Consider the following 23,314-nt stretch of genomic DNA (forward strand, 5'->3'; position numbering starts at 1 on the left):
CCATCGACCTGCATGTGTGCGTGTGTGTGTTTGTGTGTGTCCTGTATTCATCAGACTGATAAAGGTCAGTTCATCGTTCATCTGTCTCCAAATGCTGTCAGTCTTGAAACTGAACACACGAACCCAATGACACGCATACAATTCTCTTGTCTCTGAGTAGAACTGAAACTAGTCCAACCATCTCTTCTGTCATCTTCATCCCCCTGGTGTTTTTTCCTCTCCCTGTTGTTCCTTTTTGACACTCTGTTTTTCTCTTTCCCAGGGACTTTGCATATGTGGCGCGGGATAAAAACACCAGGATCCTGAAATGTCATGTGTTCCGCTGTGACACGCCAGCCAAAGCCATCGCCACCAGCCTGCATGAGATCTGCTCCCGGGTGAGTGCTTCAGACCAGGTTTGGATTTGGCAAATAGATTCAAATTAAAATGCATTTTCTACTGACCAGGAACGTCGACGATCAAACTAAAACCCAACAAACGGAATTGACAGCCATTATATTTCATAACATTTACTCAATCACAAGTAGATGTTGTACCTGAGACAGAAAATATTCAAATTGTCCAGCCTCAAGATGATTTGTTTTATCATGTGTTATTTTTTTAATGTTTTTTATGTACTATTCCACAACCGAAACAAACATTATAATATTTGCAGAGAGTATCTGCAGTCCTCAAAAGTCTAAAGACTCTACATTTCACTCAAACATCACAGATTTCGCCTAAATCACAGTTATCAGAGAGCTCTCTTTCTGCACTGCAAATGTATTCGTGGATGAATACAGGAGAATGCAGACGGGTCTCAAAGAACCGTATTCAAACCATGTTTCTTATTGTGTCTGCTTCATTCACCGAACTCGCTTGGAATTAATGGACTTTCTTTTTGTTTCCAGTAAAACACATTTATAGCTTTGGAAGTCCAATTCCGTGTCGGAGAAGATCTTTAAATCCCCTCTTTATTTATGTAGACTCATAATTTGGTGTCGAAATCAATTCCATGTAGCATTAAAAAGGCTTTTTAATAACTTCAGCTTCCCACAGACACTTTGTGATGACCATTGACTTGAACAGTGTGTCCCTGAAGTGTCTTTAGTTAGAGGAAAAAGATGGAGTTAGATGCATTTGTCGTCCTTCTTATCGTTCATGCTAACACCGAATTTCTCACATTTTACTTTCAACACAGTATGTGGTAGAACGTGTGGAAACTTCACACTAAAAGGATGAACAAAGAAAGTGGCGAATTGTTCACAGCAGGGTTTGTTGAGCTGTTGATTCGCTGTGATAAACTCTCTGATTAACGACACGTTTTATTTATGTGTGGTATTTCCAGCAGTATGTGTGATTGATTTTGTCTGGTTTGAGTTTATAAGATGCATTTCTCTCTGTGAGTTGCACTGCAGGAAACGCTCATACCAGTGTGTGTGTGTGTGTGTGTGTGTGTGTGTGTGTGTGTGTGTGTGTGTGTGTGTGTGTGTGTGTGTGTGTGTGTGTGTGTGTGTGTGTGTGTGTGTGTGTGTGTGTGTGTGTGTGTGTGTGTGTGTGTGTGTGTGTGTGTGTGTGTGTGTGTGTGTGTGTGTGGTGTGTGTGTGTGTGTGTGTGTGTGTGTGTGTGTGTGTGTGTGTGTGTGTGTGTGTGTGTGTGTGTGTGTGTGTGTGTGTGTGTGTGTGTGTGTGTGTGTGTAAATAAATAGACAACACGACTCTATCGGGGGGGGAATTACTTGAGGTTTTCTTGAGCCATTTCGACTTTTTCATCTTTTTTTTCCCCTCCCTCATCCTATTTTACTATCACACATTTTTCTTTTTTGTCTCCTCCCCTGTGTCTCTGCCAAGGAATACCTAGCCGCTCGTTTTTTTCCACGCCATTTCCTGATATTTCTGCTTATTGCCCCTCTCTCTCCATCTCTCTCCCTCCTCCAGATAATGACAGAGCGAAAGAATGCCAAAGCGATGGCAGGCTCTCTCCACGACAGGATGCAGGCAGGACTAGATCTCCCTCTACAAGGTAGGCGTCAAACTGTACCTCTGTCAGCCTGTGTGTGTGTGTGTGTGTGTGTGTGAGATGTGACACGTGACGTACATCAATAGACGCAGAGAAGACATCACCTCTTTGGCACACTGCATGCATTTAAACTGGTCATTAGTCTGAGCTGAAAGGGTTGTCATCCCAATGTCCTCTGTTAATGCTTCAAAGTCAAGACAGGTTCCAAACATCTGCATTTAGAGGTTTGATTCATAAATAATTCATTTTAGAGTCTTCAGTTTAACAAAAGAGCCACAACCATCACTGAGTTTGGGCCTTAAAGGCACCCTGTGGAGTTTTCTTGTGAACAGAGAAAGGTTAACGTCTGCTGTTACCGACCAGAACACACTGTGTTTTTTAAGCCTGATCATTCTGTTGAGTGCACATCCTTCCCCTGTCTTTTTATTGAATCCTCTAATTCTAATCATCCATATTCAGTCGCTTCTTCTTTCTTGGCTTCGGCTCTTTGCATCTTATATTAGTGCCAGCTGGCAATCAGTAGAATAACGTGAAATGAAGCAGGCACCCTCTCTTAACCTGTTGAACCCCATCGACCCGCCCCCGGGGGGAAAAACGCGTCATCTGCAGGAAACAGCGTCTGAGGGTTTCTTAATATTTAATAAACTATGAATGTTTTATATCCATGTAACGGGAAGAAACTCCGCTAACGGATCTTTTTTTTTTTTTTTTTTTTTTTAAACCCACAAAGCTAGCGCTGAGCCTATGAATTAGCCATGAGCGAAAAATGCTAATAGCGTTTTGCACAAACTCACTCATAACACCCTTAAACGCAAAATGGCTCACCTTTGTCGTTGTCTGGTCAAAAGTGGTCGTCAATGGCATTAAAACGATAACAACGCTGCTGAAGTTAATCCATAGGTTAATCCAATGTGTCTGTGTCCCTTTGAAATGATTTCTGATAATCCATAAGCAATAAACCTGCTTTTCCGTTTCTAGATGTCAGAGCGAGAGATAGGTTCGCTCTGATGCAAACCTGCATGCGCAAAGCCCCCACCTTCTTTTGTTAACATGTGTCTGTATGTGGAAATTCCCCTTTGATTCTATTGGCTCTAACGTTCAAAAAGAGATGTCAATCACCAAAATCAACCAATGGGTTCCAGAGAAACGGAAAAACGCCCATTTCCACCCAGATCACCCCAGAGGTGGAGTTTATTTTGCTAAACCTCTCTTAAAAAGGTCAAATTTCACTTGTTTTGCATCAATCTTGATACAGGGTACTTATTATATGTTGTACTTTGGATTTCTCAAGCTTTTAGTCTACCTTACCATCATCCAAGGGTAGTTTTCACTATAAGTAAAACATTATTTTTGGACGGACACTATAATTTACAGTTTTTTACTATGTTCAATCTGAATTTCCTTTAAAATAAAAAACATCTATATTGATTCTGACTTTTCTACATCCAACTCACAGGTTTATCATTACTTTGAGAGAAAAGATTATTAATTTAACCCTTTTAGAAGGGAAGATATGGTCATTTGTTCTGGGAATGTCATTTTCGAGCCTGAGACCTGAAAAACAGGCTTGGGGTCTAACAGGTTAAAATCATTTCTTGGTTGCTCTACTTATGGTCAAACCATCCACAGGGAAACTTCTGAGAGTTTCTGCAGTTTACCGATGTTGGGCTTGATGGTCCAGTGCCCCAGCATAATGTGCAAGGATTCATTATGTCACATTTTGAAGAGTCGGGCAGATGGGACAAGTAACAAGCCAACAGATGCTGGGGGCAGAAAGTAAAACTTTGGTGGCAGGAAATAATGCTGTAGAGCAATGTTGAAGAGATAGGTATGCTTAAACATATACTGTGTATATATATCACATAATATACAGTAGAAAGTAGACTCGTTTTTTGGTATCTGGGCCCTTTTTCTATTTAATTTCCCCTGCAGATAGAAACCCCTCAGTGTAGACAGGTTCTCAGCTGCGGGGACCCTACATGAAACTGCCATTACATCATCTTATGCGTGACGCTCACTAAATCCTTTGCTACCAAACAGATGAATATCTACACTTCATATTTGTACTGCGTGGTCTTGTAGGCTGCCTTAAAAAAACATTTAGGAAAAAAATAGCTGTCACTATTGTCAGCTTAAATATCATGCTGGTTGAGCTGCTGACAATTCTCTCTGACCAATCAGTGGTCAGTATTTTAACTCCACTACTGTTATCGAATCAGTCGCTTGTGGTACCAAACAAATTAACAAGGTACTATCCACAACTGTAAATGTATATATAAAAAAAGAGCCAGTTAAGTAGAGCGCTGCGCAATAATGCAGTGCAAATGCGGCATTAGACTGGTTTTCTAATTTGGTAATAAACATTAGGACAACAAGCTTCTTGCTGTCATCACTCAGTTTTCTCTCCCGTCGGCTCTCTGTCACTCTGTCAGAGAGAAAAGGGATTGTCTGTGCTGCACTTTATCATTTATATTTACTGGTGCTTGGCGAAGACGCAGCATCAGTCCAGCAGACCGAACAACGGTCCAGCCTGCTGCCGACAGCTCCTCAAATCAAACGCTGCAGTGCCGGCCTTAAAATCCCTTCAAAAACTGCAACTAATCCAGAACCCTGCTGCCAGAGTCCTGAACAAAACAAAAAGAGTAGAACACATCACCCCAGTTCTTAGATCTCTGGATTGGCGTTTTTTTACAATTGTATTGCTAACTTATAAAGCAATAAATGGTTTGGGACCCCAATATGTGTCGGACATGCTGCTCTGTTACGAGCCACACAGAGCTCTGAGATCATCGGGGGCGGGCTTACTCATTGTTCCCCGGCTCAGAACCAATCACGCCGAAGCTGCTTTTAGTTTGGACAAATGGAACAAACTTTCAGAAACCCTGAGGTCTTCACCAACGCTGAGTTCTTTAAGTCCAGGTTAAAAACTTTATTTTTTCAGCTGCTTACCCAGAAGTATGTTAGCACCTATTGTATTTACAATGTTGTTTTGAAACTATTCTGTATCTCTTTTATGCACGTTTTTTATGAATCTGTTATTCCATTGTGTTTATTTATTGTGTTCCTTTCTTCTGTCTTCTTATTATGTGTTGATGTAAAGCACTTTGAAATGTGCTATATAAATAAACGTACCTTACGTTTAACATGCCATGAGGATGGTAGTATCCAGGTATTTTCTCTGAAGGCCACATGTAGGAACCTTCTGTAAATGTGCATTGTTGCTTACAGTACGTAAAGTTAAATATTTGTTCTTGGAAACACTTATGTGTGTGTGGCTTCTCCCCAGCAGAGTTCCCCACCCCAAAAACGGAGCTGGTTCAGAGGTTCCAGGTGCTCTACCTGGGGATGGTGCCTGTGGCCCGGCCAATAGGTGAGTCTGATCCGCAGTACTCCTGCAGACTGGAAGGAGAGGCTAAGCACATGGTTGGTGGTAACGTTGATGTTAATGGTCAAGCTTAAGGAAGGGTTTTAATGGTTGTTGTTTGTTTGTTTCTAACATGCTCTGCTGCAGGCATGGACATACTGAACGGAGCTATAGACAGCCTGATGGGATCTTCAAACAGAGAGGACTGGACCCCGGTGGACCTCAATGTAGCAGATGCTACTGTCACCATCAGCAAAGAGAAGGTGAGACACATCTGCTGTAGCCAAACTGCTTTAAATACAATGTGCCAAATAGATTTGACAAAAGAAGGGCCTCAAATACAGACTGTGATTTAATTACTTTTATGTTTCAATCCAACAAGCAATTTGTTGTATTATAGCAGTATGTTGAAAGCATCAGACAGGCAGAACTGAGTACATTATAGATATGTTTGTAATGTCTATGATATCCATTAATCCAACACTTGTTTTCGACCAGGACGAAGGAGAAGTGCTGGTAGAGTGTCGTGTTCGTTTCCTCTCTTTCATGGGCGTTGGGCGAAACGTGCACACGTTTGCCTTCATCATGGACGCTGGCAGCCATCGTTTCGACTGTCACGTCTTCTGGTGTGAACCCAACGCTGGACACGTGTCAGAGGCCGTACAGGCCGCTTGTATGGTGAGTCACTGAGCGAGAAAACACAGAGCTGACAAAACGTCTTTTATACATTAAGCTAACTCTCGCTTTAGTTAAGGAGTAAATGTGTTTTTAATTGTGCAAAGTTAGATTGTAGGAAATGTAGATTGTGCATATTTTTAACATTACTATGAATGTCTGTCACTTTGGCCTTACCTTATACTACATGCATAACATCGTATTAACAACAGCTCACCTTATAAGAAGGTTTACACTCCTAATTGATCAAATGCAAAATGCTTTATGTTGCGAATGCTATATAAACTAAGATCAACAGTTACAATAAGTACAGAGAGTCAAAGACATTTAAAGAGTGAATGTCTTTGCCTGTAGCTCAGTTTAAGCTGTGTTTCTACAGATGTCATTTTTACTGTCCAACCTATATGGTTCATTCAGGTTGTAATGGGGCCCTGTGTTATAAAAATGCATTTAAATCAAAAGAAGCCATCTTAAGGTAAATAAGTGTGTGTTCAGCATCAGTTGGAAGGAGCATGCCCTTGCAAGTTCAGGTTTTCAGTTTTTTCAAGTTGTTTTAAAATATATTACACATTGTTTCCTGCTTTACAAGAAAACATTTAAAAAATGAATTAGTTCATTTAATTCATTACCAGTGTAATATACTCATAATACCTCTCAAAATGTTTTTATTGTATCATTATAATGTCAGTGATTGCAACGTAGAATGCCCTGGGTGGTGATTCTGCCCAAGTGCAGCCCATTAGTGGAGATAACTCCTCTCCCTGCCTCTCTGCTGCGGCTGAGTCACAAGGTTAGTCGACTGCTGGCCGGGCTATTGATCACACATCAACTCTGGAAATATGGACACACTCTCACACTCTCTCTCACACACACACACACACACACACACACACACACGCGCACACACACACACACTCACACTCACACTCACACTCACACACTCACTCACTCACTCACTCACTCACACACACTAAAACTGATTCACGTTGACAAGACTCATCAGTCATTACTATTGATCACAGCTAGCGGCCGGCGGTCCCTGCTCTCTCACCTTCACAGCCGTATACTCAGCAGCTGTAACTCTCTCTTATTTACAACGTCTCTCTCTCCTCTCTCTCTCCCTCAGCTGCGGTATCAGAAGTGTTTGGTGGCTCGCCCCCCCTCCCAGAGGGCATGCAGCTCGTCGCCCCCCGGAGACTCTGTGTCCCGCCGGGTCTCGACCAGCGTGAAAAGAGGCATGCTGTCTCTCATCGACACCCTCAAACAAAAGAGACCCGTCACAGAGTTGCCGCAGTAACAAACTGTTAAGCGCTACCGACTCCCTACCACAACCCCAAGTCACCATGGTAACTAGTCGCATTGCTGCCAAATACCTGTCGCCACCACAGACTCCTGTAACCATGGAAACCCAGTAAACCCAAGGGTTTGGGGAAGCCCCGTCACTTCTTCAGACTGAAACAGGAATTTCACCTCAAGAGTTTTTCAAGCTCTTGTGAGGAAATTCAAATCTGTTTGCTCGTAAAAAAGAAGATGAACAAAGACTTATGGAGAAGAAACAAACCACAGAGAAACACCCGAGTGGAGATCTTTGGTGGTGATTGTGTACATAGGAGTAACTCTCATCCCCCCCCACAGAGGAGCGAGGAGAAACAAAAACTGAAGAAGTAGAAAGAGCTCCTTCCAGCACGTGTGATGCTGCAAACTGCTGACCTCTCCATGATCTAACTGTATCCGTGTCTGTGCAGCCAGCATGACCCCCCTCCCATCATGCACCTGGTTGTCCTGTTAATCTGTAGTGGCGTGTCCCCCTCTGTCCCTCTTCCTCGTTGTCCTCAGTAGACTGAAATGGAAAGAGAATCCTGAAAGCCATCGCGTCTGTAGTCAAATGAAAGAAGCAAGTACAGACTAAAGAGAAATGTCAGTCTACACACTCATACCTGTTCAACTAACCTGCATGAACTTTTAATAGAAACAATATCAATACACTGCTGCTGCTTACAGAAGGGGTGATCGCATCCGAAGCCACTTCCTGTCTTCTTCCTTTGTTCCTTATAGACAAGATGTGCAAGAATCGGCCTGGAGGGTCTAAAACGAGCGGTGGCCTTTCACCCGAAACATCCTTCGCATACTTCCTGTTTACCTGTTTTTATTATTTCGTTATCCCTTGGAAAGCAACAGACGACAGCCATAATGAAGGAAGAGACAGGGTCGGGCTAAGTGTTACTCTCTGCTGCTCCAAACACAGGAAGTATCGGCATGCTGCTGCTCATAGGAACACATGCTGGAGGAAATTTGACAGAATATTTCTCTAAATCCCATCTCAGTTCCATTCCTCAGAGACTTCATGTCCACTAATACAAAATAAAAAAGGGGGTTGGCAACACAAGAAAGGCTTAATCCTAAAAAGATGAGGAATGAGTTTTGTACCTGGGTCTGGTGCCAGCTGAGAGGCGGGTTTCATCTCCAGCTGTTTTTGGAGAGGAAAGTCAACCGAGAGACATGTGGACTCTGACTAACAGGATCTCCTGGGCTGCCATCTGTCTGTCTCCAGGGTTACGCTCACTTGAATGCGCCTGCTCTGTTTTCTCAAGATCACTTGCTTTTGGTTTGTATTCTGACATTTTTCCCACACAAATCTCAATTCAACACTGCTAGCTCCTTATTAGCACGTATCTGATTAGCTTGGATGTAAGGTAATAAGTGTGGACGTTTATTGCAAATAAAAAACACATTAAGCTGTAGATTAGAGTATTTAAGCAGTGAGTGCCATCCTTATTCCAATTGATTCCTATGATGAGGGAAAATGTACAAAAACACCACTCGTTAAAAATCTGTGTTGTCAAGATAATGCTGTCATAGAAACAACACCTATGGTGGTTGTCATTTTTTGAGGTAGGATGAAGTTTCCCAGTGCCCCACTGATGGTTTTTGTAAGAGAAAGAAACTGTGGACACATCTTATTACTGAACTTCTATAATTGACCATCTGCCAAACCCCTCCTTTTTTTGTAAACGGCATCATGTGAGGAAGTGAATCTTGACAGGTGGCAACAGTATCTAAAGGGGACATCTGTAAAGTGTCTTGTCGTCTCCTTTTCTTGCCACAGGTTTTAAAACTCCACGTTTAACCTACATGTGTTGAAGGAAGCAGGAGTGTACTTGAGATTGTGAGGAGAAAACACAGCCACTTCAACTTTATTTTGTCACAAGGATGTTGAAATGTGAATGAGATGACAAAATGAGCGTGTACATAATATCAGTTTAATGTAACATTCGGCATTAATCATTGTGATAAGCTATCTTTTTTTTCTTTTAAATATCTGTAGTTTTCTTTTAATGAAATGCCTTTTTTTGAGAGCTCACCAAATGGCCAAAGTGTAAAATACTGATATACATTGTTGTAGATAAGAAAATTACGAGAGCTAATAATGAAACGAGGAGAGGCGATTGGACATTTTCACAGTTGTCAATTACGTTGATACTGAGTTTAACTGAGCAATTATCTATGCATTCTTTTGATCTTCTCGAGAAATGGAAAGTTGTGAAAAGCCTTGCATGCCCTTGGACGGTTGAAAGAACGACTGTATGTACTGAACAGAAATATTTTTTATTTTATTTATTCTATTTTATAAAGGTATATACTGATGTTATTAGTTGGGGCGAGTAAAGTCTCTTGACTCGGTGTCATTGTCTCAGTCCCTGGTTAAATCACAATGCAACAAGCAAGCTTCGCAGAAAAATAAATACATCTTCACCTTGTACAGCGCACTGAGAGCTGGGAGTGGTGATGGTAGTAACGTGTGCACTCCCAGTGTCTCTGTCAGGCTCACACACATGAACAACACGCACACACACACCTTTCCCTCAGATGGATGTGTTGCTTCCTTTGCTGCTCACTGATTTGTACACTTTATCGATGTAATCAATTGTGAGAATAAACAGCATTATAAAACAGAACTAGTGGCTTCCTTTTTGATTATTATTTGGACAAATCTATTTTCTTCTCGTACTTCCCACCCCTTACATTTTATAAAGTCACTAGATGTTAGAAAATATGAATGGGGTTAAATTAACATTGATACTAGGGCTGCTCAATTGTATTTTAATCGCAATTACGATGATGGCTTGCAACCATTACGAAAACAACGTAATAGAAATAAAACGATAATTTTTTTAACATTTTTTTTTTCAAATAAAACATTTTTTTAATTGGTTTTTCAGTTGAATTATTCTTAAAGTTCAGGGTAATCAACTGTTAAAAACATACTGTTCACATTTTTTTTCTCCAATAAATTGATGTTTTCAAAGTAAATAGATAATCGTTTTTAATAATCGTGATATCAATTATTGACCCAAATAATCGAGATTATGATTTTTGCCATAATCGAGCAGCCCTAATTGATACACATAAACTGAACATTGGTATTTTAATGACGTCATTTTAACTACTATACCTTTATAATTATACAATTCAATGTTTTTTTGTTATATCTTGAATGATCACTTCAGCAGCAGTATGTACATTTGTGTAGTTTTAAGAAATACCAATAGAGATGTCAATATGAGTAAAACTTCTTTAAAACATATTTTTCATACATATTTATTGTTCATAGTTAACTAACAATACAATCATATTTTTCTTGGTTTTAAATCATTTCAAATAATTAACTTGAGTCCATTATGATTGACTGTAGTGTCAGAACATGCCATTATTGTTATTAACCACAACATCAGTGTTCATGATCTCTCTTCTATAATCCAGGCAGATAGATGGAGGAAGAGGATGCACATATGTGGGCGCGCTGAGAGTGGGGGGTCCTGGTGGGACGCTGACTGAGGGAATTACCACTCCTGCTAACAGAGCTGCAGGAAGCAGAGCAAATGGGTGGCAGGACAAAATCTGTATGCGTCAACACTTCCTCTGTCGCCTCCTCTTCCTTAGGTCTGACATTTCCTCTGACCTTAAACGGTCTTTCTGCTCTCACTGTATGCTTCAGTGTTTTCTCTGCTCCTTCAGGCTCAGGGTTGAGTCTCTGCACCTGCTTGGAGGCTGCAGGTGGAGCAGAAGGGGGGGGGCTGAAGACATTCTGCTGTGATTGGATCGTTGCATAATTACTCAGCTTGTGTGCGAGGGCTGTGATTGGAGACAAGTGTCTGGAGGGTTTAGCAGAGGATATTAACGTCAGGGTGAGACGAGGTATTCTTCTCCGTTTAGTCTTCGTAGGGCGCCTCTTTTGATGTGATTGGCTGACTTTGACCTTATCTGATTTCTTCTTGTTGCTGTTAGGCTGGTGCTTTGGGGCCGTAGTCCTGTTGGTTTGTTTTGTTCGCCCTTTGACTTTACGCTTACTGCCTTTAAGCACTTTCTTCCTCTTTCCTCCCTCGTCTTCTCCTTTTTCCTCCTCTACATCCTCACCTTTCTTCTCTTCATGTTGTGAAGGTGCGACAGGCTTTTCTCCCTCCCCCAGCTGACCCTCTCGGCCCGAGGGGGAGGAAGGTTTGCTGCTGGCTGACGCGGCTCGATTCTTCTTGCTTTTCCCCTTTTTATTAGTCTTTGATAGTTCAGGAATGATTCCACCCAGGAGGCCTTTAGCCGCTGCCCTTGCCAGCACATCGTGGACTGTTTCTACCTTAGTGGGATCCGCCTGAAAAAACAAGGGCAGCTTAAGATTTGATGTGAAGACACAACACATTAAAACAACAGGTCTCTAGGGTGGCACCAAGGAGATATATACCACAAAACACGACGCTGAAATGACTAATGAGCCACGGCCGTAAAATGTTAACCGGAGGAGGAGGAGGAGAGATAGCAGGATTTATATCCTGAGAGAGCAGCCACTTATCTTTTCTCCCCCTCTGCCTGTGACTTTGAGCCAAATGCTAACCACATTGTCAGCAAGCTAACATGCTGATGTTCAGAGGGTATATTTCTTAACATTTGAGTTAAGCATGCTAACATTTGCTAATAAGCACTAAGTATAAAAGTAAAGCTAAGGCTGATGGGAATGTAATTTACTTTGAACATATTTAGTCATAATGTATTGGAGAAATTAATCCTTTGATCTGACATGGCGCTACAGAAACAGTCAGGGGATCCCCCACATCAGTAGTCCTTATTCTTATGGGGTCAAATAAATCCATTAAATAGATGTTAACACAATTAAGTCATTCCCATTGGATGGATCCACTGACATTTTCACATAGTCATGCGGCTAATGTGTTTGAACCTTTATACAGTCTATGGTTTGAACACATACTGTTTACTGTGGCTGATAATCATTGTTCTGCGGTCATGTTGTATCTTATGTTTCAATCTAGACCAGATTCCTTAAAAAAACAACAATGCCATTTTCCATTTGATTTTGGATTACATCAGAAATGCAGAAAATCTCGCAATGTTAACGAAAAGAGAAACTATGTGTATTCGCCCCCTGAGGAATGGGTTCTTGCTTGGTCCATGCCACAGCGGTCCACCAAGTTTCATGAAAATCAAATCAACAGTTATTCTGTAATCCTGCTAACAGACACACAAACTGAAGCTGGACACAACTTGCTGGGCAGCTTTAACCAGCAGGTCCTTTAACAACAAAATGCACACATTTTGCTCAATGTTTCGATACTTTAAATGTGCACTGGTAAAATACTGTCTTCTGGGCTTGGTCCCGAAGCCTCAAGTCAACCCCCTCTGTCTCCCCCTTTCATAGCTGTCACTCCAATAAAGGCACTGGTTGCACAACAAAAATCTTATAAAAAACAAAACACTGTCTTCATCTGTAACAGAGTATAAATCTGTCTTAATCTCTTCCCCGTCCATCCATCTCTGCCTGTCTGAAAAATAATGCAGAATATTGTATTCCCTCAAGTGTTAAATCTAATTTACCAATTTTATTCTCTTTTTTTGCTTTGACAGCATTTTATGCTCATCATTTATAAGCCTCAAAACGTTCTTTATGCTGCAAAATGAGAGTTTGTAATAAAACTGAAATGCCTAACGTTTAAACGAGAGAAGCATGAATAATAGCAGCCTGTCAGATGTGTGTTTTACAGACAAGTCAGATTTTTCGTGTTTTGCAGCAAATTTGGACACAAGTATGATTTTAAGGAGAGTTATTGTTGCCTTACCGCTTCTCTCTATCTGTGTCAAAGTATGACGACATGTTGTGTATTTCAGATCTAAATCACAGCACAGTTTGACAGGAGCGATTCATTATCTGAGCAGCAGAGAAACACCTCTGAATTGTCAGTGTAACTAAATCTGCCGATGCAGCTGGGCTGTCGATTTAATTAGACAAGATGATCATTAGATTTAAAATGCCTGACTTTTCACTGGGCAGGTGCACAAGACCTGACCATGTGTGTTTTATTGGGAAAATAAAACACGCACACATACTTGCACGGTCCCCTCCCTGCACCACTTTTTCAAGCTGCAGGGGATCAAGGGAGCAGCATCTCATTTCCTTGTGTATGTACTTTTTATGAGTGGAGCAAGGGGGAGGAAAGAGGGGAGGGGGGCAAATAGACGGAGCAACGAGGTGATGCAACAGGATCAGAGCGCTGGAAAAAAAGATACAGAGCATTATCCATTCATCTTCGCCGTAAAGTACTGAAATGATTCAGCCACCGGGCTGTATTTCATCTCTAACTTGTCTCTTTTTTATGGAGTATTGGAATAATGCTGCTGTGTGTGTGTGTGTGTGTGTGTGTGTGTGTGTGTGTGTGTGTGTGTGTGTGTGTGTGTGTGTGTGTGTGTGTGTGTGTGTGCACACTCAGAAAGCAGAGCCGACAGACCTCCCTCCCAGCAGACAGACAGTAAAAGAATGCAGCCTCAGCACTTCTAGAAGGTCTCGTCGCAACACACACACGCACACACACACCCCTCTGTTCCCCCTCAACCTGCTAACACAACCTTGCCCTCTACTTCGCTCACTCTTTTCGCATCAGTCTCCACATGTTCCCCGCTCTCTCTCTCTCACCTGTCGGGACAGTCGTGCGATGAAGCAGCCATTGGAGAACTGTGACGTTTCGAGCCTAAAGAACTTTGATTCCGTTGTGTCTCCTGACTGGGAGTGATCGCTGAAAATCGGACCGTTTACCCTGAGAGACAGAAAATAGAGGATGAAAGAGACTAAAAGATGCTATGCGATATAACATATATACATAAATTCTGAGAAGTTTAACTGTAAGAATGGGAGTATTTAACACTTTATTCAGTAGTGAGGACATTATACCAACAAAACCAAATACAGGACATGTATTATTAAAACTGAGGGACAGTATGTGGCAACTTCAATATGTTGGGTTTTCAGGCATATGGTGACATTTTCCAGTCAAGAAAATTACACGCTGAGTCAGTGGTTAATACAGTTGTATCAATGATCATTAATAAGAGTATTCGAAGATTAGTTTAACAGCAGTGTAACAGTATATATATGCAGAGTTGTATATTATGGATGTTAGTGCTGCTCGCAGCCTCAGGACCAGCCTGCTGAAAGGCTGCTGCACTACCAGCTGTCACTGCTGGTGACTGTGTGTTGTACATCTGCTGTAAGTGCCCTCCACATTTGATATGTTGGCAATTCTCAATTCTGTTTAAATATGGAAATGATGTGCTGGTGTGACCTTTATTCATTTTTAAATTCTCAACGAAAAGTTATTTTAGGAAGCAGGAAAATTGCACACATTTGCACCGACTGCAATTCTCCTGCAGCTGGGTGGAAACCAAAACAAACCTTTCAAAATCGAGGCACAGAGCATCATTCTTGCCAGGGGTCCTATTCATGAATTTAGAGAGTGAAAACGTCTATCGTTTTAGTTAGGTACAGCAAAGCTTATATAGATCACACCGTCTGAAAGGCAGCATTTTACAAGTACACAACTCCATTCCTCTTACACCTACAAAACCTAAAAGTCAGTAGAACCTTTATGTATATGATAATTCATGTTTTTGGAGCTATAACCACCATCCCTCAAACATAGAAGCCAAAGAAACGAGAAAAACAAGAGGGAATGAGACATTCAATTATGAATAAAAACACCTTGACCTGTTCCATTTAAGGAAGAACAAATTTCTTTTCTTTGCTTGTCTGACGCAAAACAACATTTTCATATTAATAGAAGTAGTTTGGTGGCATTTTAGATGATATTTGTGCAGTATGAGCTGCTGCAGACTGTACAGTTATTTTCTGGCGTTCACTAGTATAAACTATTCACTACAGTACATTTGCAACAGGCAACGCGAAACAAAGAGGTGAAACAGCTGCTGGTCGTCTCCTGGCACTTTGGTGCGTTGATAAAAGTGTGGAAACATTTTATGTGAAGAAACTACAAACATAATAACATTTTAATTTATTTAAGGGTATGAATGGTAAGAAATGAGTGTCATGGAGCAGCAGGCATGAAATTGACCCTGAAATCTGCTCCACCTGGACTGTGGGATTAACTACTGTCCCCACGGCAATCACAGCTGATCCTTTTTACTGTCCTCACCCTGGTAACTGTACACTCTCTCTTTCTCCCACAGACACACACACACACACACACACACTTGTATAGACAGTATAATGTGAGGATAGGCTATCATATTTATACTAGACAGACATGATTTACTCTCCCAGTCTTTACTGCCGTCTGTAATTCTCAGAGATGAAGCTCACTGCTCACTATACTTGAGTTCTGCACTCAGATACGTATGCAGCTGTTGAATGGGATGTTTTAAAATGAGATTGTGAATTTATCTTATATACTCTGTGAACAAATGTCCAATAAACTCTAAATATATTATGTTTGTGCTACAGAACGAAGACAGTCCTTTTACCTGCCGTCTGTAGTATGACTGTAGCTGTTTTGCAATCATAATTTATGCTTAAAATGAAAGACTTTCAATGTTCTCCCTCAAACTAATCTCAATTTGAAGCAGACAAATACGAAAGGAGGACACATCTGAATAACTCACATTGAATCTGTCCAGTATCTGTTTTGCCTCTGCAGAATTGTGTGTTTAGTGCTGATTAGCAAACATCTGCATTCTAACAATATAAACATGGTAAACATTATACCTGCCTATAATCAGCCTACATATTGTTAGCATGCTAACATTAGCATACAGTACAGACTCACAGAGCAGCTAGCATGGCTGTCGACTCTGAGTCCTGTCAGAATAAGACATGGAGGTTGGTTTCATAAATTGACGTTTTGTTGAATCCCCAGTACATTTATCACAATGATGGATGGTTCTGAATTTAATAATCAGACAGAATCTCAATAACATAAAAAAATACAGAGCGACACAATCAGCTTCAAAGTGAATATTTTGTTAAAGCAGAAGGCTTCACTGTGAGCTGCCTATCACCTGTCACTTTCTGTTAGAGAAAACAGTGTTGAGTTTACCTTTAAATGCACATAGATTGACGACTTCCACAAACCCTTGTACTGAATTATGTTCGGCGAGTGATTCAATTAAATTCAAAACCTTTATTTATCCAGGTGAAATCCCATTGAGATCATTGATCTCTTTTTCAAGGGAGACCTGCAGCAGTAGGTTCCACATGAAGAAAAATTACAGGGATTACAATTTACATATTTAACCACATGTACAGGTACCAACAGCATCTGATTGTGTAGCATCCAACCGAGCTTTAAAAACATGTAGTGGTACTAGCTTGGTAATTTTCCATTCTTTTTGCAGACTGTTCCATGTTAGTGGAGCTGCACATCTAAAAGCTTTCTTCCCTAAGACAGTCCTAGCACTTGGCACATTTAATAAAACCACAGCATGCGATCTCAGGCAATAAGTACTTTCAATTCGCAGAGAGATCAGGGAGCAGATATAAGATGGTAGTTTATCCAACATGGCTTTGTAAATGAAAAAGTACCAGTGACTGAGCCTCCGTACAGTAAGTGATGGCAAAACCGCCTTGGTATACAGTGTACACAGTGATGCGTAAATGTTTTACAATCTAAGCAGTTGATTAAAACCAACTGCTTAGAGTTTTCCCATTGCATTAACGGTTTGAGCCTGAGGACACAAATAATCTAAGTGCATAATGAAATACTTTATATATAGAGAACGTATACATGCACAAGCAGGTGTGTGTGTTTTTACCTGAAGGGCAGCAGTTTGGGATGGGTGTGTGTTTTGTCTAACACTCTTTTCACTAGCTGTTCATTTTCCTCAGGATACACTGAGCGTGTGCAGTAGACCACTGTCTGAACCTTTGGAACTGACAGAAAAAAAGAAATACAAATAATAATCCACTACTCTTTTATTATAGTGTTGCATTGTATATACAGAGGAACAGTATAGCCCACATGTATAGTGTGTGTGTTTGTGTATTGTCCCACATTGCATAACTGTTCCCAGCTTTAATTCTTCGTATCTGTTTATTGTAATGTATTGTGTTTCATTGCCTGAAAATATGCATTCCAAGTTATAGTATTGTGTGTGTTTGTGCTTTCAGTATATACTCACAGGACACGGCGTGAGCTAGAAGTCGTGCCTGTTGGGAGGCCATTGTGTGTATTTTGCTTCGAGACACAGAACTGTGACACAATTCCGGCAGTAGATCCCAGTCTGTCAACAGAACGGAACTTCTTTAGCATTTCTATCACATTTAATGCAAAAACACTATCTCGATCAATATTTATATGTATTTCATACGTACTTCCATGTTCACTGTGCATGGTGGGCACAGGGTCATTGAGCGCGGAGGAGGAACACTGAGGCAGCACGATGATGACCTTTAGTCGCTGGACAGAGGCGTCCCACTCATCCAAACCACTGAAGGCTTCTGACAGGACTCGCACATCTGCAAAGGACATGAAGTAGCACCATGAAAGTAATGCTAATATACAGTTGGAATTAAATATTCCCAAAAGGCTCCTCAAATGCTCATGTGTGTAAAAGCTTGTCAATCAACAGACTTTATGTATCTTCCACCAACATATCTTTTCGGTTATGTTTTTTGATTTGTATGCAGGATTACAAAAAAACTACTGGCCTGATTTTCATGAAACTTAGTAGAAGAATGAAGCACGGGCCAAAGAAGAACCCACTAAACTTTGGGGCGGATAGAAATGACCGAGCAGATATACACAAATATTTGTAATGATGTGAATGACCTTGGCCGAGGTCTGCGCTATCCAAGTGTACTTTTCATTTAAAGGTCACCTATTATGCAAGATCTACTTTTTCATGTCTTTTATATATAATATGTATTTCCCCGTGTTTAAAGAGATTATGAAAGTTTCAGGGAAAAATATTCTCTCTCTTTTTGTCCTGATCAATTTCTATAAAAACCTGTCTGAAAATGAGCTGATCAGATTTTGGCCACTTTATGATGTCATAGTTTATTTGGGTTGTATAACCATTAGCCAATAACCAACCAAGGTAACCCCCGCCCACCTTATCACCTGAATCTCCTCCGAGAGCACCATTGTGTTTTTTTAACCAAATATCTCTCAGAGGGGTGTGGGGAGGGGCTTCTTATTTTCATCTAAAGTAAAAGACACAGAATCAGCACTTTTGAAACAGGGCTGAAACAGAAGGGTTTATAGGATGCTGCAATGCATGATCTCACTTTTGATATCCATTTGTGTGAGTAGTTCTTGTATCTCGTCTATTTGTGACGTAGTGTGATCGGCACCACACACCAACACTCGGCCAGAGCGGTCAGCGGCCGCCACGGCAACGTGAGCCACGGTCACAGCTGAGAAAGACCCCACCGCCAAGACGTCACCGTTATCAAACAGCAGGGGGCGTAACGCACTCACTGCCACACACACACTCCTGTCCTGAAAAATAGATACACAGATGCACACTTTATTCACAATGCATGGGGGATTTCCTGCTTGACGAAAGTGTGCCCTCCAGTGTTATCGACTGCTGTGATGCTGATCAAGATTAATAACAAACTGACCTCTTTAACTCAGCTCCAAAGATAATAAACTTCACATCACAGCAGGAGCATACTTCAAAGCCCTAAGCCACTTTTGTGTGAAGGGCAACACTTTAAATGAGTCCCACAGCATTAAAAGTAAAGATCATTACCTACATTTATAAGAAGAACTATAAGTCAACGATTCAACAAGTTAACCAACATCTCCTTCTGTTCATTCAATTGGCAACTTCCGGTGAGTATTTTGGGGACTTTATTTTTTTTTTTTTTATCAGTCATTTTGCTTTTAATAAAATGGGCATACACAGAACAATGTTCTTGGTACTCCATTAAAAGACAAACCAGAGGATTGCAGTTATTTTTGAGTTTGGGCCAGCAAAGAATAGTATCTGAATTTAATTTGTTGGTGCAGATTTTTTTTTCTTTTTTTTTCCTCCAATGAAAACAATGTAGTCACATTTATAAAAGAAACTAAATATCTGGTTGCTTCTTATTTTCTCTTAGGTGGATTTATAAATATTGTACTACTTTTTTGACGGGTATTCTTTCCACCAGTCATGTATCTATCTCCTTAAATTATCTTTACAAGCCCCTGAAGGATTAAAGCATGTTTCCCATTAGTGAGTGTAACCTATATTTAGCTCAATTACACGCCTCACTACACATATCCATACATACCTGTGTGTTAAGTGCATGTGTACTTGTGAGGCTGCTGTGCTGCAGCAGAGCGTGAAGCTGAGGGGAGAAGACGAGTGTATCGGGACAGAGAGGGTCTCTGCAGAACGACCCCTCACTGAGGGCTGTCATGATCTCCACATCACACAAGCCGGCTCTTTGTAACGCTGCACACACTTCGTCAACACTACAGAGAAAATATCAGGATTTCTGTTAAATTAATTGTTTAGTTTAGAGGAAATATGACTCGAATACACTCAAGGTGTGTCTGGTGAGTAGAGTTGCTGCATTTTAGCTTCACATAACTACCCAAGATGCACCTTTTCACCCCCAAGGTATGAACATGTTAAACTTTCCGGTCTCAGATATGTGATAACTGCACTCACCATTAACCCCATACTGCACCTGCAATTTCCCCCTACAGAGCCTGTCACTTTAAACTCAGTGTTATTTTATAAACAGTCTGATATAAGTTATTATATAATTTGTCTTCATACTGACATTGACACTGACATTTAAACCAAAAAAACCCCACTAAAGGGCAATTAAAAAAGTGTGTCCCACTTGTGACATTGGATTTTTCCAATTAATACTTGAAACTGTTTACATAAATACAAGCCCTAATGGCACAATGAACAGAAGAATAAAGGAAAAAGGAGCAAGTGTGACATAAATAAATAACTGCATGGCTCTCTTTCTATGGCCCTCCTTCTCAGTGTGTGTGTGTCTGTGTGTGTATTTGCTTGTGTGTGCATGTGTGTGCATGTGTGTGCGAGTGCACCTGGCCTTGAGAGTATTGACCCATGCATAAAGTGGCAGACGTTTTGCTCTGTGCTGTTTGGTCCTGACAGGATCTGACAGAAAACAGGAGACGCTCTGCAGACTCTGTTTCACTCTGCAGCGAGCTAGAGATGCTGCCAGCTTGGTTCTACACCTGTGATAAACACAAGCATATGAAAAAACCTCAGTTCACAGTGAATTTCTCCTACCTTTAGTCCGTGTGATTTTTAGATTTCATTACAATTAAAAAATTGGAGTAGAAATAAACTTTAGATGATGTTAACATTATTTACAACAACACTTTGCGACATGAGGAAATAGACGTAGAATGATCACATTGAAAATAATAGTAAAATTAGGTGAAAGTAAAAGCCAGCCAACACTAACATCTATACACACACACACACACACACACACACACACACACACACACACACACACACACACACACACACACACACACACACACACACACACACACACACACACACACACACACACACACACACACACACACACACACACACACACACACACACACACACACACACACACACACACACACACACACACACACACACACACACACACACACACACACACACACACACACACACACACACACACACACCTGTGTAGACTGGTCTCCAGGTCCCTGACTTCCTGATAAGGCCCCTTCTCTTCCTTTGTTAGACGTTCACGTGACAGAAACCTTCGGTCCTGGAAGTCAAACAGCATCACCATCGCCAGTGGCAACAAGTCGCTGGACTGCAAAACATAGAAATACTCAATAACAACAATTGCTTGAATACCAATCCGGCAGATATTGAGCAACATGTCTTTTTAGTAAAGTTTATGATCACTTTGCAAATATAAAGCACATTTTTTTCTCTATTTTTGCTCTTTTGGTCTCCTCCGACGCTTGACTTCAATATCTTGCTCTTTGGCATGTAAATGCTTAACTATCTTCATGAGCATTTAGCCAACTGTGTCTATCTGCTGTTTGGCGCAGAGCAGTACAGTGGGTTTTAGCAGCTTTGCTAAAATAAAATAAAAACAGCTCCCTACAGTTTTTTCCAGCGAACCTACCCTTTCCCACTACATGTGGTCATGTGGTTTATTGTTAATATAAAAATATTGATTATAACAGCCCTAAGGAAAATGACAAGTAGATATTTTCTCACACCTCCCTTTTTTTCTTTTATGGCCACTAACCATAGACTGTATATAAAGATCTCAATCTTTATACAGGCTATGCCACTAACACACCTTGTGCTCAACTCTTGTTTGTGTTTGTATGTGTGTGTGGGACTGGGAGGTATAAGTATATTGCAGTACAGAGGTGTGAGGAATTACAAAGAGCTGTGTGGCAGCTTTATAGTCAAGCTAATGATCTGTCAGCCTGTTCTGCATGTTTTACCCATCCCTCAATAAAGTAGTCCTTCACACACACACACACACACACACACACACACACACACACACACACACACACACACACACACACACACACACACACACACACACACACACACACACACACACACACACACACACACACACACACACACACACACACACACACACACACACACACACACACACACACACACACACAAACGGTGTGTCTCATTGCCCATGTATGTGTCATTGCACAGTGTTTTATAGCGTCATTTATAGTCTCCTAGTTGGAGAGTGCGTCTGCCTCTCTCCTGCGTGCATCATTTGCCACCTATAACCATCCAGACTGTGTACAGATCTGAATACAAATGGCCTTTAACTGCATCCCAGTTGCCCTTACTCATTTCACCATAGCCTACTGATGCACAATCATATGGAAATAGATAACATGGCTGCTCTTTAAAAGACAGAAGAACAGTCAGTAAGTAAGTGCTGATGTGATTTAATCACTTAATTCCAAATCTGCTGGGACTCACAATATGCTGAGAAGTGTGGAAGCAGCTGTCAGCAATGATGTCCTCCAGTAAATCTCGGTCTACCAGAAGAAGAAAAGTTGTTAATGGGAAGAATATAATATTAAGACATATAAGACAAACTAAAGCAATTGAATTGAAACCAATTCACCCAAATTACCAAAATATGATTTGAGATGTCTACCTACACCCAGGGAGCAGTGAATGAAGTTTCTTTTAAAAAAAAAGAGAAGAAGTGTGTTTTCTGCAGATACACTTTGCCTTCAACATTTAAAGGGAACCTATCATGCAAAATGCACTTTGTGATGTCTTTTATACATAAATATGTGTCCCCGGTGCGTCGGGGAACTCACGCAGCGTCAGAAAATAAAACCCTCTCTCTTTTCCTCCGTACCCAAATCTTTTAAAAACGGGTGTACAACAAGCGGATATAGATGTTCTGCCGATATGATGTCAAATCGGCAGCGGACCCACAGAAAGTTGCTATCAGAAACAATGCCTGACGTGTTTTGGACGTAATCTCGTTTTTGTTTACATTAGCAAGCCTCGCTAACACTCAGAGCTAACCTGTCCTAGTATAGAGAGCACATGTGTTTAAAAAGCAGGAAATAAAAAAAGGAACTCACCTTGTGATAAACCCGCAAGAGAAAAAGCATTTGAGCTCCATACTGTTTCAGAAATAATTATTGACGTGGTTTAAACAGGATGGCGTTTTATCACAGCAGAATTTAACTTTATCTCCGGTAGAATTCTGATCAGGCATTAGCTCCGCCTCCTCTTTTTTTTTTTTTAAAGCTAAGGACCCAAAATCCGCGTTTCTCTAACAGGGCTGCAAAAGAGGGGTATGAACAGTATGAGGCATGGCAACAATGGGTGAACTGTTTGGTATTTTAAGCAAAACACTTCACAGACATGTTTTGTATAGGTATGGCCCTACAATATATTTTTCCAATATAGCATAATAGGTCCACTTTAAGGTCTGTTTCTGTAGATTTT

The 23,314-nt window shown here is 40.9% G+C and overlaps 2 protein-coding genes across 15 annotated transcripts in view; one reads left to right on the top strand and one right to left on the bottom strand.

Moving 5' to 3' along the window:
- Positions 1-9,993, top strand: part of apbb2b (amyloid beta (A4) precursor protein-binding, family B, member 2b) — a 54,577-nt gene extending 44,584 nt beyond the window's left edge. For 8 of the 14 annotated variants that reach the window (XM_034211591.1, XM_034211579.1, XM_034211584.1 and 5 more), the window contains 6 exons: positions 263-377; positions 1,917-2,001; positions 5,285-5,368; positions 5,498-5,625; positions 5,861-6,040; positions 7,164-9,993. In XM_034211591.1, coding sequence (XP_034067482.1) covers positions 263-377; positions 1,917-2,001; positions 5,285-5,368; positions 5,498-5,625; positions 5,861-6,040; positions 7,164-7,334 — 763 coding nt within the window. In that variant the 3' untranslated portion in view covers positions 7,335-9,993. The remainder of the gene's footprint in view (positions 1-262; positions 378-1,916; positions 2,002-5,284; positions 5,369-5,497; positions 5,626-5,860; positions 6,041-7,163) is intronic. The other 6 variants (XM_034211586.1, XM_034211588.1, XM_034211583.1 and 3 more) reach the window with 3 other exon arrangements.
- A 638-nt stretch (positions 9,994-10,631) lies between these two features.
- Positions 10,632-22,376, bottom strand: LOC117543369 (putative methyltransferase NSUN7). Its single transcript, XM_034211594.1, has 10 exons — positions 22,322-22,376; positions 21,016-21,152; positions 20,386-20,538; positions 19,608-19,791; positions 18,612-18,825; positions 17,697-17,840; positions 17,504-17,605; positions 17,138-17,255; positions 14,010-14,130; positions 10,632-11,681 (listed from the first exon to the last, which is right to left on the bottom strand). The coding sequence occupies exons 2-10, from the start codon at positions 21,126-21,128 to the stop codon at positions 10,788-10,790; spliced, it is 2,043 nt and encodes a 680-aa protein (XP_034067485.1). The 5' UTR covers positions 21,129-21,152; positions 22,322-22,376; the 3' UTR covers positions 10,632-10,787.
- Between the last annotated feature and the right edge of the window lie 938 nt (positions 22,377-23,314).

Source organism: Gymnodraco acuticeps, unplaced genomic scaffold (assembly GCF_902827175.1).
Source record: "Gymnodraco acuticeps unplaced genomic scaffold, fGymAcu1.1, whole genome shotgun sequence".
NCBI classification, from domain to species: Eukaryota; Metazoa; Chordata; class Actinopteri; order Perciformes; family Bathydraconidae; genus Gymnodraco; species Gymnodraco acuticeps.

Bases quoted from the DNA above. Each gene is read 5' to 3' on its own strand.
- LOC117543369 (XM_034211594.1), bottom strand. From the start codon at position 21,128: ATGGTGATGCTGTTTGACTTCCAGGACCGAAGGTTTCTGTCACGTGAA. The intron at 17,606-17,696 runs GTACGTATGAAA...TTCTGTTGACAG, and splicing joins CATGCACAGTGAACATGGAA to ACTGGGATCTACTGCCGGAA. The intron at 11,682-14,009 runs GTGAGAGAGAGA...TTGTTTTTTCAG, and splicing joins TCGCACGACTGTCCCGACAG to GCGGATCCCACTAAGGTAGA.